Source organism: Trichomycterus rosablanca, chromosome 4 (assembly GCF_030014385.1).
Source record: "Trichomycterus rosablanca isolate fTriRos1 chromosome 4, fTriRos1.hap1, whole genome shotgun sequence".
NCBI lineage: Eukaryota > Metazoa > Chordata > Actinopteri > Siluriformes > Trichomycteridae > Trichomycterus > Trichomycterus rosablanca.
In genome coordinates this window covers 25,285,241-25,296,992 of record NC_085991.1, presented here as the reverse complement: position 1 = coordinate 25,296,992, position 11,752 = coordinate 25,285,241, and the positions used below count along the sequence as shown (strand labels likewise).

The 11,752-nt window shown below is 37.3% G+C and overlaps 1 protein-coding gene across 1 annotated transcript; it reads left to right on the top strand.

Moving 5' to 3' along the window:
* The first annotated feature begins 7,688 nt into the window (after positions 1-7,688).
* LOC134311490 (uncharacterized) lies at positions 7,689-10,625 on the top strand. The gene is made up of 2 exons (XM_062993122.1): positions 7,689-7,737; positions 10,303-10,625. The coding sequence occupies exon 2, from the start codon at positions 10,303-10,305 to the stop codon at positions 10,534-10,536; it is 234 nt and encodes a 77-aa protein (XP_062849192.1). The 5' UTR covers positions 7,689-7,737; the 3' UTR covers positions 10,537-10,625.
* The last annotated feature ends 1,127 nt before the right edge of the window (positions 10,626-11,752 follow it).

Below are 11,752 nucleotides of genomic sequence, written 5' to 3'. Positions count from 1 at the left end.
TCCCTCCCTGTATGAACAACAAGCCAATTGTTGTTCATGTAGCCGCCCAGCCCAGCCAGAAGGCAGAGCTGAGATTCGAAACAACATGTTTGAAATCTCAGCTCTGGTGTGCTAGCGTGTTTTACCACTACACCATCAGAGCGCTGTAAATTTTTAATTTGAATGTGAAATTGGCTTATTTAATTTACATTTTTGTGTTATTTAACAATATACATATGTATTAGAATCAAATCACACCATATTTGACAAGTATGTTCACACATCAAGTCCTCTTTTTGGTTACCAGAGCTCAGAGTGCCCAGAAACAGACAACATACAACATTTTACAGTAGTGAAAAAAACATATTTAATTTATTTTATGTATATATGTTTGTATGAATATTCCTAAAATGCAAATATTGTGTAGACCACACATACAGTCAAGCTGGAAAGTCTGCACACCCTTTTCACCTTCTCCACGTTTTATTACATTACAGACTCTATAATAGATTAAGTTCATTTTTTTGTCACAAAATTCTACATAAAGTAGCCCACAATGACAAAGTGAAAGCAGCTTTTTAGACATATTTGCTAATTTATTAAAAAATGTAAAATGTCATATGTACACAAGTGTGCACACCCTTTGATATGACACTCAAAAATGAGCTGAGGTGCATTTTGTTTTCACTGATACTGTTTGAGATGTTTCTACAATTTAATTGAAGTCCACCTGTGCTAAATTCAATTGATTAGACATGATTGGGGATTGCCTACACCTGCCTATACTGTATAAGGTCCCACAGTTGACCGTGTGTATCAGAGCAAACTCCAAACCATGGGGTCAAAGGAATTATCTGCAGACCTCAGAAACAGGATTGTGTCAAGGCACAGATCTGGATAAGGGTACAGAAAAATTGCTGCAGCTTTACAGGTCCCAAAGAGCACAGTGGCCACCATCATTCATAAATGGAAGTTTGGAAAAACCAAAAATCATCCTAGACCTGGCCACCCGGCCAAACTGAGCGATCGGGGAAGACGGGCCTTGGCCAAGGAGGTGAGCAGGAACCCAAGAGTCACACTGACAGAGCTCCAGCGTATCCTTGTGGAGATGGGAGAATCTATCAGAAAATCAACCATCCAGGCAGCACTTCACAAATCATGCCTTTATGGTAGAGTGGCCAGACGGAACCCCCTCCTCAGTAAAAGGCACATGACAGGCCACTTGAGTTTGCCAAAAGGCACCTAGAGGACTTTCAAACCATGAGAAACAAGATTCTCTGGTTTGAACAAACCAAAATTAAACATTCTGGCCTAAATACCAAGCGTTACGCCTGGAGGAAACCAGGCACCGCTCATCACCTGGCTAATGACATCCCTACAGTGAAGCATGCCGATGGCAGCATCATGATGTGGGGATGTTTTTCAGCAGCAAGACCAGGGTGACTAGTCCTAATAGAGGGAAAGATGAATGCAGCTAAGTACACAGAGATCCTTGAAAAAAACCTGCTCCAGAGCGCTCTGGACCTCAGACTTGGGTGAAGGGTTATCTTCCAACATGACAACAAACTGAAGCACAAATCCAAGAGAACAAAGGAGTGGCTTCAGAGAAAGTCTGTGAATGTCCTTGAACCCAGACCTGAAGCCAATCAAACATCTGTGGAAGGAGCTGAAAATGGCTGTGTACCAACGCTTATCCATTCAACCTGATGGACCAAGCTCGTAGCTTCTTTCCCAAGAAATGTGTTGGAGGATGGATTGTGGAAAGAAAAAATCCTTTGATTACTGAGAGTCAGTGTTTTGCTTGCCCAAATAAGAGTAATTTAAATTAACAGGGAAAGATAGATGCTTTTAGGGATTCAATGATAAGACCCAAGTTTATGGTTCATATATTTTATTAACCAGCAAGCAATGTATAATATAATGCAGCAAATAATGTAATATGAATAGCAATGATGATATTGCAGTGATCAGAAGCTAATAAGATAATAGATAATTAGTAAGTTATGTACAGAAACAGCCTCACCCAAAAAGCCATGACTTCCTCCCACCCTGTGCACGTTTGACAGAGGAAGTCCAGTATGGTCCTCGGAGTTCAGCTGATGGAGGAAACCCTGGGCATGAGAGCTCTTTTCGTCCGCAGGTAAACTTCCGAACTCCAAAACTATGTTCCCTCACTCTTAAGTGTTTATGTCTGTGCTATTTGTTTTTGCGCGAGAAAGGCATTTGCCACTGGCCAGGCTCCAAAACTCCCCTCGCTCAATGAGTTAACAGTCAATAAGAAAGAAGCTGACACCTCAAACATCTGCACCTCAGTGCCCCTCTGCTGGCCATATTTGGAGGACAACCCCCTGAAGGAACAGCTCTTAAAATTCCTAAATCCAAAAAAATTTCTGTAAAAATTCTGTAGATAATTCTTCATTCACAGTGCTTGCGTATTGCACTAGTAGCATTCCATCCCAGACAGGTGGAAAGGGGGAGAAGGTGGGATGGGGACAGGGTTGTTTTCTGCAGGCTGTGGGGGAAAATTAAGACAGGGACACATGTACTTGTCAAGTGACAGTGACATTATTTGTGCCCCCAGCTGCTAGTCAAACTAAAATGCTCAGATAGACATGAATCTGTATGTGGACCGGCTCTTGGTTGGCTGCCTAAACATTACAAAGTGATAAGCAAAACATGGTTAATTTATTGCTAAAGTCAATCCTTGGTTTATGTATTGCTACTTACTAGGATTTTCTCCAGTGGCTTTTGGTGAAATGGAACTTAATATCAGCAGAGTCTTAAAAATAGCATTTGTCCTTATACAGTTATGACAAATGAGATGCTTTTTTTTTAATGTGAGTTGGATGCATAGCTTTTCTGTTGTGTAGAAAAATGAATGTCTTTATTGTAAATTATTTTATTACCATAATTGTAATGAACAATAAAAGATGGATTTTTCTAAGCAACTTGGTAAATAAAGTAAAATTTGCCAGCATTATACTGGGGTAATCCAAGATTATAAAACAAAAACATGAACTAATGACATGAACTAACTAATGACATAAACTAATGACAGTACCAGTTAATCAACATGAGAACTTAAAAAACCCCTAGAAATACATAATACTAGGCTCATATACAGATAAAAAAAAAATAAAGTATAGGCACAAACTAGTTAAGGGGAAAAATATATATGAGGAATATATTGTGTTTACAAGGCTGATATTTAGATGAAAGGTGCATCTGTAATGAATGTGAATGTAATTGACCTTTGTGTCATTTTATCTTAAAGTGCAAGAATACAAAGAAAAAAAGTAAGCTAATTAAAACAGATAAAAACACAATAACTGAAGAACGCAGAATAAATAAAAAGCAGTATTTATAATTTCACTGCCGTATGAACCAAAGAGATTTAATATTTTGTCCAATCAACCTTATTTCATTTGTTAAAATGCATCCATTCCTGCGTTTCAGGTCTGTAACACATCCCAAAAAAAGCTGAATACCTGTGATCACTGATCCCTCAGACAGCACTGCATCAAGAATCATTATTCATCAATAGCTGTTGTAACTACTTTGTCAAACATTTGTCAAGCACTACAATACAGAGTTACATTTACAAATGCTACTTAAACTTTACTGTGCAAAAAAGAAGCAGGAAACCAGGCACCGCTCATCACCTGGCTAATGCCGTCCCTACAGTGAAGCATGCCGATGGCAGCATCATGATGTGGGGATGTTTTTCAGCAGCAAGACCAGGGAGTCCTGATAGAGGGAAAAATAAATGCAGCTAAGTACACAGAGATCTTTGAAGAAAACCTGCTCCAGAGCGCTCTGTACCTCAGACTGAGGCGAAGGTTTACCTTCCAACATGACAACAACCCAAAGCACAAAGCCAAGAGAACAAAGGAGTGGCTTCGGAGATGGAATGGCATCATTACAAAGTGGTAAATACTTTTGGCTATACTGTGTATATCAGATAAACTTTCACAACATTTCAATATGAACAGTTAAATGACATATATTAAATATCAGATTAAATCATACAAAACATCTAAAATTATTACATGCAAAACAATGTGATCAGTTTTTAATTTGCAGCGCACTTAACACTTGCATACACCACTTCATTCTCTCCTTGTTTGTTCTTCCTTTTGAAGAAAGTAACTGTAGAATAGTTCACCATCCCTGGATTGTCCTCCTATAACAGTCAGTTAAAATACTGAAATGTAAATAAATATTTCAACATGCATTTTATATCTGTAATATAAAAATGGATAAATATACTAACAGCCTAGTAACTAATCACTATAGTGGTGCTTCACGTTTACACTTTTATCTTCAGAGAAAATTCTATTAAAATATCTATTCTATTAAAAGGTCAAATGTATTTCTCTGAAGATAACCAAACATTAATTTTAAATTGTTTTGTAATCACTACTTAGGTCATGTTCCTTGATTCATGTTTCATGATTCAATATGAAGGAACCCCGGTGGCACAATGGTACCTGCATACAGACATGATTGGCTTTGTCTGCCGTGTGTTACTGCAGGATGGTCTGATGTAAATTGTACGGCAACTACATACAATATAGGTTGTCCACTTCTGTATAATACTTCTCATTAGGTATCAGGATCTTAGTAACTAAACTAAATCAAATATAATTTGATATAAATAGATTTATGTCTTTATAAAAATATATCAAGCTCAATGTAGGCTCACAAAAACTCAAATTTAAATGTTAAAAAGTACGGTGGACACAAACTTACAAACTTAATAATGTTGCTAATAATATTGAAATAATCATAAAATTTACCTCTTCATGTAGAAGATCAGCTTGGGCATCAGCATCTGTAAGACAACAGTGAAACAAATCTGTTGCATTGCTCCAGCTATTGTAATTGTTATTAGTAAAATTGTAAAACCCATGAGCTTTGTGTTTACCTCTTTTCTGGGTGCTTTTTTGTTTCAGCTTAATTGAGAACAATAGCACTGCAGTCAGGACAGTATTAGACAGGATGCTACCCAAAACTAGTGTCAATATAAAAAAGACACCACCATCACAGTCTCGGGATGTCAGATTTTCTTCATCATCTATTTAAAGTTAGATTATGAATAAAATGTTAAACCCTGATGTTAATTCCATGTCAACAATAAATATAAATATAATTGCATATGTGTTCCATGTTCAGTGTTTTTCATTAATGATTTTTTTCCTTCAAGGCAAAATATCAAGGCTGTCATCATTGAAAATGAACATACTAATACTTTGCAAACATGAAGAAGTCCTTATAAAAAATTCACTTCTGAATTAATGCAAATTGAACCTGCACTAACTCTTACACTAAAAAGCAGAAAATCTGTTACAATGATGACAGATATACAAAACTTGATGGAAAAAGAAGCAGATACTCTTACAATACAGAAATACTTTTGCCAACATTTTAGCAAAAAAAATAGAAAAGTAATTTCTGAATGTTTTATATAAAATGAGAGGAAACATTTGTACGTCATGCAGCATCATTGTAATAAACCTATTGACTTAAAACAAAAGAATTAAAGAGGAATTTTAAAAACGATGTTCAGGTGGCACAAATGAAATTTTTACCTTCATGATTTTTTTCACATAACACATTTTTTATATGAAAAACACAACTAGTCATTGTGAAAAATTATTTGCTCTTTAAATTACATAAAAAAAACATTTTTATGAAAATGTAAGTATGTTCATCATTGAGGCACAGAATAAAGAAAACACATGTCCTCAATACACATAAAGTATTTTACTTTAACCCATTATATTAACAAAATGATCAATTATATCAACAACAATGTGTGAATAAAATTATGTACAAATGTAAATAATTAAACACTGTTACCTTTAACGTCTAACCTCGTTGAATTGTTAAAGATCATGTGATTCCTGCATATAACTCCACAATAATAAAGGGCAGCATCAGTTTTAGCCACTTTCACAATTTTCAGAGTTGAAGTTGTTTCACTCCTGGTGATATTAAAATCTTTTTCTTGAAATGTATTAAAATAAATAATTTGGCCAGAAGTATAAAGGCTTGTTGCAATACAAACTGGTGATGAGTTGTAAAGTTGTTTAAAACAGGAAATAATTGTGTCAATTTTCGAGATGTTTGAACAGTGAAAAACTGCACTTTCTCCAGCACTGACTGTCAGTTCGTGGCTCTGTGTCCACTGGGCAGAACCTAAACCTGAAATTCATCAAAAAAACAAGTTGTAGAAGAAATTTAAAATGTGCGTTTAGCTTTTTACTAATATCTATTGTTTATTAGTAAAGCTCTATTTTTGTTGTATAGTATACTCCAATGTGTAATTTACAGCTCCTAATATTAAAGCACCATAATGTTTATTATACATGTTTTTAAATAGTTATGTAGTGACATAGATGTTTCAGTTCTAATGTATCACAGTGGAAACAAAACAAATATACTTACATAATATACTGAGCACAAGTGTGGGTGAGAGGTAGAGCATCATTTCTGAGATGTAGTTGGCAGTCTTCTGCATGAGAGTATAATCAAACTTCATTATTTATTTGTAAGAGGCGTGGCTTTTAGAGTAGTAGACATGCAAATAGACTTTTTTGTTGTTTGTTTTTACAAACAGCCTATTAACACAAATGTACTATATTAACTTTAAATGGGAAGTGAATAATGTATGGGTTATAAAAAAATTCATATTAAAGAACAACCAGAGTGATTATTAGAGTTGTTTATTAAAATAAAATAAAATGTATGCAATGAAGTTAAATATATTTACAAAGTTAGGACATTTGAATTTTTTTTTCCCACCTTTTATGTAAGCCTGCAGGTAGACTTCGATGTCAGTTTGACTGTTTTAATTCTTTTCCACAATGCTAACTGGCTTATGTATGTAGTTATTTAAATCATAAGGGTGGCACAATGAATCGGTAAGTAGCACTGTCGTTTTACAGCTAGAAGGTCCGGGTCCTTTCTGTTTGGAGTTTGCATGTTCTACACATACCTGTGTGGCTTTCCTACCAGTCCAATGACATGTGATGTGAAATTAGATGAATTGGAGATACAAAATTGACTGTGATGGTGTTTTAGTAACCAAAGTGTAAAACAGCATAATAAATAAATAATAGATAAAATCTGAATCATAATTGGCTTGTTTTAGTATGCATAATTCACACATTCATTTTCAGGAGTCAGAGAGCAGGCACGCTTGGTTCGTGATTATAATAGCTTTATTATAATGCACAATAGTTACATATAAGTAATAATTCCCAACCTAAAACTACTTGTAAAGCGTATATACACCCTGGATTTAAGCTATCATCACCCACATCTGATCAGCTGGGGAGCCCCTTCAGCTCTGGCAAGAGATCAACTTAACCCAGAAATGCCGGGCGATGCGCGCTCTCCCACGGCTGAGCTCCTGCAAGTGCCAGGGACTTTTCCCCTTTATGTAGCAATTCAGGCGCGGTACCCTTTAAAGCCGGCCCATTCAAATTTCGAAACAATAATTTCGATGGCTTGAAGCCTTATATCTCCGCCGTCCAATCACTGATTGTAAATCTGAAAACTGCCCCAGGTAGCTGACAACCCAGGCTAAAAGGCAATGTCATTGGTCAAGCGGTTTGTGTCGTGGCTGGTTTGCATATTTAATGAGAAGGCGGAGAATTTATTTTTTTCATTTGCCACGCCCTCACACAGAGCGCAGCTGAGACGGTCGACTGGATAACAACACAGAAAGAGAAATTCTGTCAGTGAAATAAGGTAAGATTTATTTTAAAACTGTTTATTAGTGTTATTACTTTTCATTTGTACTCAGAAAACTTGGCTTTAATGGTAAAATTGTAATATTATTAGTGTTTACGCTTTGGAAAAGCTGAGGTGATTCTGAGAGTTGCGTTCTAAGTTTAGTCAGTCAGCTGCACAACTCTCCTTTCTGAATCGATTGTAATGTTTTTTATGTCCATCTAGATGGAAATAAATACGTGTGGAGAGTTTATCAGATACCTTTTTAGTCTCGTTTGTTTAGTAGTTTGTAAAGTATGCAGCAGTTTTACACAAATAAGTGATTAGTAGTGAAGCTAAGCTAAGCTACCGGAGCTGTTTGTTGCATCCTGCAGCCATGTGGTTTGAAAAGGCTGTTAAAGGCTGCTCTCAAACTCCAAAGTTAGATTTTATGCATGTAATCTTGAAATCAGTTATAGCTTACTTGTTTTACTTCAATACTGTCTAAAGTCTGCTTAGAAATCACCTTAGCTTTGCTCATAATATCATTACATTTTGCATTGCATGCATTTAGCATGACTGGCTAAAGTAAGCTGAGGCAGAAAGCATAAAGGTGTGGATAATATGTCAGTCTGGGCAATATATAACCTTTATTTCCATGGTATATTTTATCTGTGGTAATTTGTACTTATAACAGAGAAATATTATTTTATCTATAAAATATTTCTGTCAAATTTGCATCATTTTCTAAAAAATTGCTGCATTTATTTGAAAGAGACTAAAGTATGCTATGCTACCATATAGGTGCATATACAGGGGTTGGACAAAATAACTGAAACACCTGTCATTTTAGTGTGGGAGGTTTCATGGCTAAATTGGACCAGTCTGGTGGCCAATCTTCATTAATTGCACATTGCACCAGTAAGAGCAGAGTGTGAAGGTTCAATTAGCAGGGTAAGAGCACAGTTTTGCTCAAAATATTGCAATGCACACAACATTATGGGTGACATACCAGAGTTCAAAAGAGGACAAATTGTTGGTGCACGTCTTGCTGGCGCATCTGTGACCAAGACAGCAAGTCTTTGTGATGCATCAAGAGCCACGGTATCCAGGGTAATGTCAGCATACCACCAAGAAGGACAAACCACATCCAACAGGATTAACTGTGGACGCAAGAGGAAGCTGTCTGAAAGGGATGTTCGGGTGCTAACCCGGATTGTATCCAAAAAACATAAAACCACGGCTGCCCAAATCACGGCAGAGTTAAATGTGCACCTCAACTCTCCTGTTTCCACCAGAACTGTCCGTCGGGAGCTCCACAGGGTCAATATACACGGCCGGGCTGCTATAGCCAAACCTTTGGTCACTCGTGCCAATGCCAAACGTCGGTTTCAATGGTGCAAGGAGCGCAAATCTTGGGCTGTGGACAATGTGAAACATGTATTGTTCTCTGATGAGTCCACCTTTACTGTTTTCCCCACATCCGGGAGAGTTACGGTGTGGAGAAGCCCCAAAGAAGCGTACCACCCAGACTGTTGCATGCCCAGAGTGAAGCATGGGGGTGGATCAGTGATGGTTTGGGCTGCCATATCATGGCATTCCCTTGGCCCAATACTTGTGCTAGATTGGCGCGTCACTGCCAAGGACTACCAAACCATTCTGGAGGACCATGTGCATCCAATGGCGGTGCCGTGTATCAGGATGACAATGCACCAATACACACAGCAAGACTGGTGAAAGATTGGTTTGATGAACATGAAAGTGAAGTTGAACATCTCCCATGGCCTGCACAGTCACCAGATCTAAATATTATTGAGCCACTTTGGGGTGTTTTGGAGAAGCGAGTCAGGAAACGTTTTCCTCCACCAGCATCACGTAGTGACCTGGCCACTATCCTGCAAGAAGAATGGCTTAAAATCCCTCTGACCACTGTGCAGGACTTGTATATGTCATTTCCAAGACGAATTGACGCTGTATTGGCCGCAAAAGGAGGCCCTACACCATACTAATAAATTATTGTGGTCTAAAACCAGGTGTTTCAGTTATTTTGTCCAACCCCTGTAGGTAGATAACATGTCAGTCTGGGCAATTTATAACTTCTTTTTTTACCATAATATATTTTTTTCTGTGGTAATTCTTACTTGTATCAGTGAAATATAGTTTTATCTATAAAATATTTCTGTCAGATTTGCATAATTTTCTAATGTATTGCAAGAGATATTTGAAAGGGACTAAAATATGGTATCAAACTTTTTTTGAAAGCTTTTTTTGAAAGCATACAGGTGCATAACATTTCAGTCTGTGACTATTTACAACATTTTAAATATAACCATAGAATCAAGTTTTGTCTTGTATTTATTGCTCCTCTTAGATAATTATTGTTTTATGTGTAAACCATGTGCCAGATTTGAGAAACTTTTGTCATATGTATTGGTTCAGTGTACTTGAGTTTACTTCTAAACATGAGCCTGTGGACATTAGCTTCTCTGGCAAAAACATATAGAGTATTTGTGATTGAATTCTACATATATGTAATTATTTTTTAAAATAACATCACTGTCACCACCTTTATTCACTGTAATCTCTTTCTTTTATTATTCTGAGATGGATGGAGACAAGGCTCAATATTCACGCCTTATGGAGTCTCTGAAGAGGAGACAGCGGCTAGGCCCTGACGAGCTTAGACTTATTGCTGAACATGACAGCGATGAAGATCATGAAGGCATGACCATTGAAGAGGAGGACTTCATGGACATGGAGCTCCTGGATGAAGGGGAAGAAGAGGATGAAGAGGAGCAAGATGAGCAGAGGGATCAACCAACAACCTCCTATCGGTAAATGCATGTATTCCAATAGTGTGTATTTGTAAATGTGTGTGTGTACATATATGCTGACAATAAATGTCAGCATTTGCACCCACACACACAATCAGGGCTGCCAACAAAAAGTTAAAATTAACAAAAGAGTACAAATTGAGTATGAAAGGTTATTATAAAGGTTACAAGTTATTCATGTCCCGTGACCGTTTCAAGGAATTGATGGCAGCCCTCCATGTTGTAGATCCTGCCACAGAAAATAATCTTGATCGTCTTAGGAAGTTGCGTTACCTGATGGACCACCTCAAAACCAAGTGTCAGCAGCTTTTCCAGGCTAATGAAAATCTGAGCATAGACGAGAGAATGGTAAAATCAAAAGGTCGATCAGGATTCAAGCAGTATATGAAGGGCAAACCTACTCGCTGGGGTTTCAAATTGTGGGTCATTGCAACTTCAAATTCGGGATATACCTTCGACTTTGATGTTTACACAGGCAGTCTTGATGGGCGCATAACTGATTTGGCTATAAAAGTGATCGAAGACCTTGTGCAACCATTTAAAAATCAAGGTCACACAGTTTGGTTTGACAACTTCTATACATCACCAACTGTTATGGTCCGACTTAAGGAGTGGGGAATCAATGCTTGTGGGACATGTAGGATTAATCGTAAGAAATTCCCAGTGGATTTCAAAGATGTCAAGAAATGGGAGCGGCAAGCTAACCGTGGTGATATGAGGTGGTGTAGAATTGACGGAAATGTCTTAGTTGTTCAGTGGAAGGACACACGAGCAGTTACATGCCTCTCTAATTTCCACAATGCTAATGATTCATCAGAGGTTTCTAGGATGGTAAAGAATGGTGCCACGTGGGACAGGAAAGTAGTCTGTCAACCAGCTGTAGTAAAGGACTACAATAAACACATGGGAGGTGTTGACAGATCTGATCAAATGTTAAACACATACAATCTGCTTCAGAAAACTCAAAAGTGGTGGAAAACACTTTTCTTCCATTTTGTGGACATAGCCGTCGTTAATAGTTTCATTTTGTTTCAGGACTGGCATCATTCCAATCCAGCATCACGTTATGGGTTTAGTTCAGCAGGCTACAGCCAGATAAACTTTAGGGAAAATCTGTCGCGCTACAAAAAATTCAAAAAAGAAAATAAAACAAAGATTGCATGCATGGCTCCTGAGTGCCAAGGTAGAAGATTTTGTTTAGTTGGCAATCGAAACTGTTT

Excerpts from the sequence above, each read along its gene's own strand:
- LOC134311490 (XM_062993122.1), top strand. The coding sequence starts at position 10,303 with ATGGATGGAGACAAGGCTCAATATTCACGCCTTATGGAGTCTCTGAAG.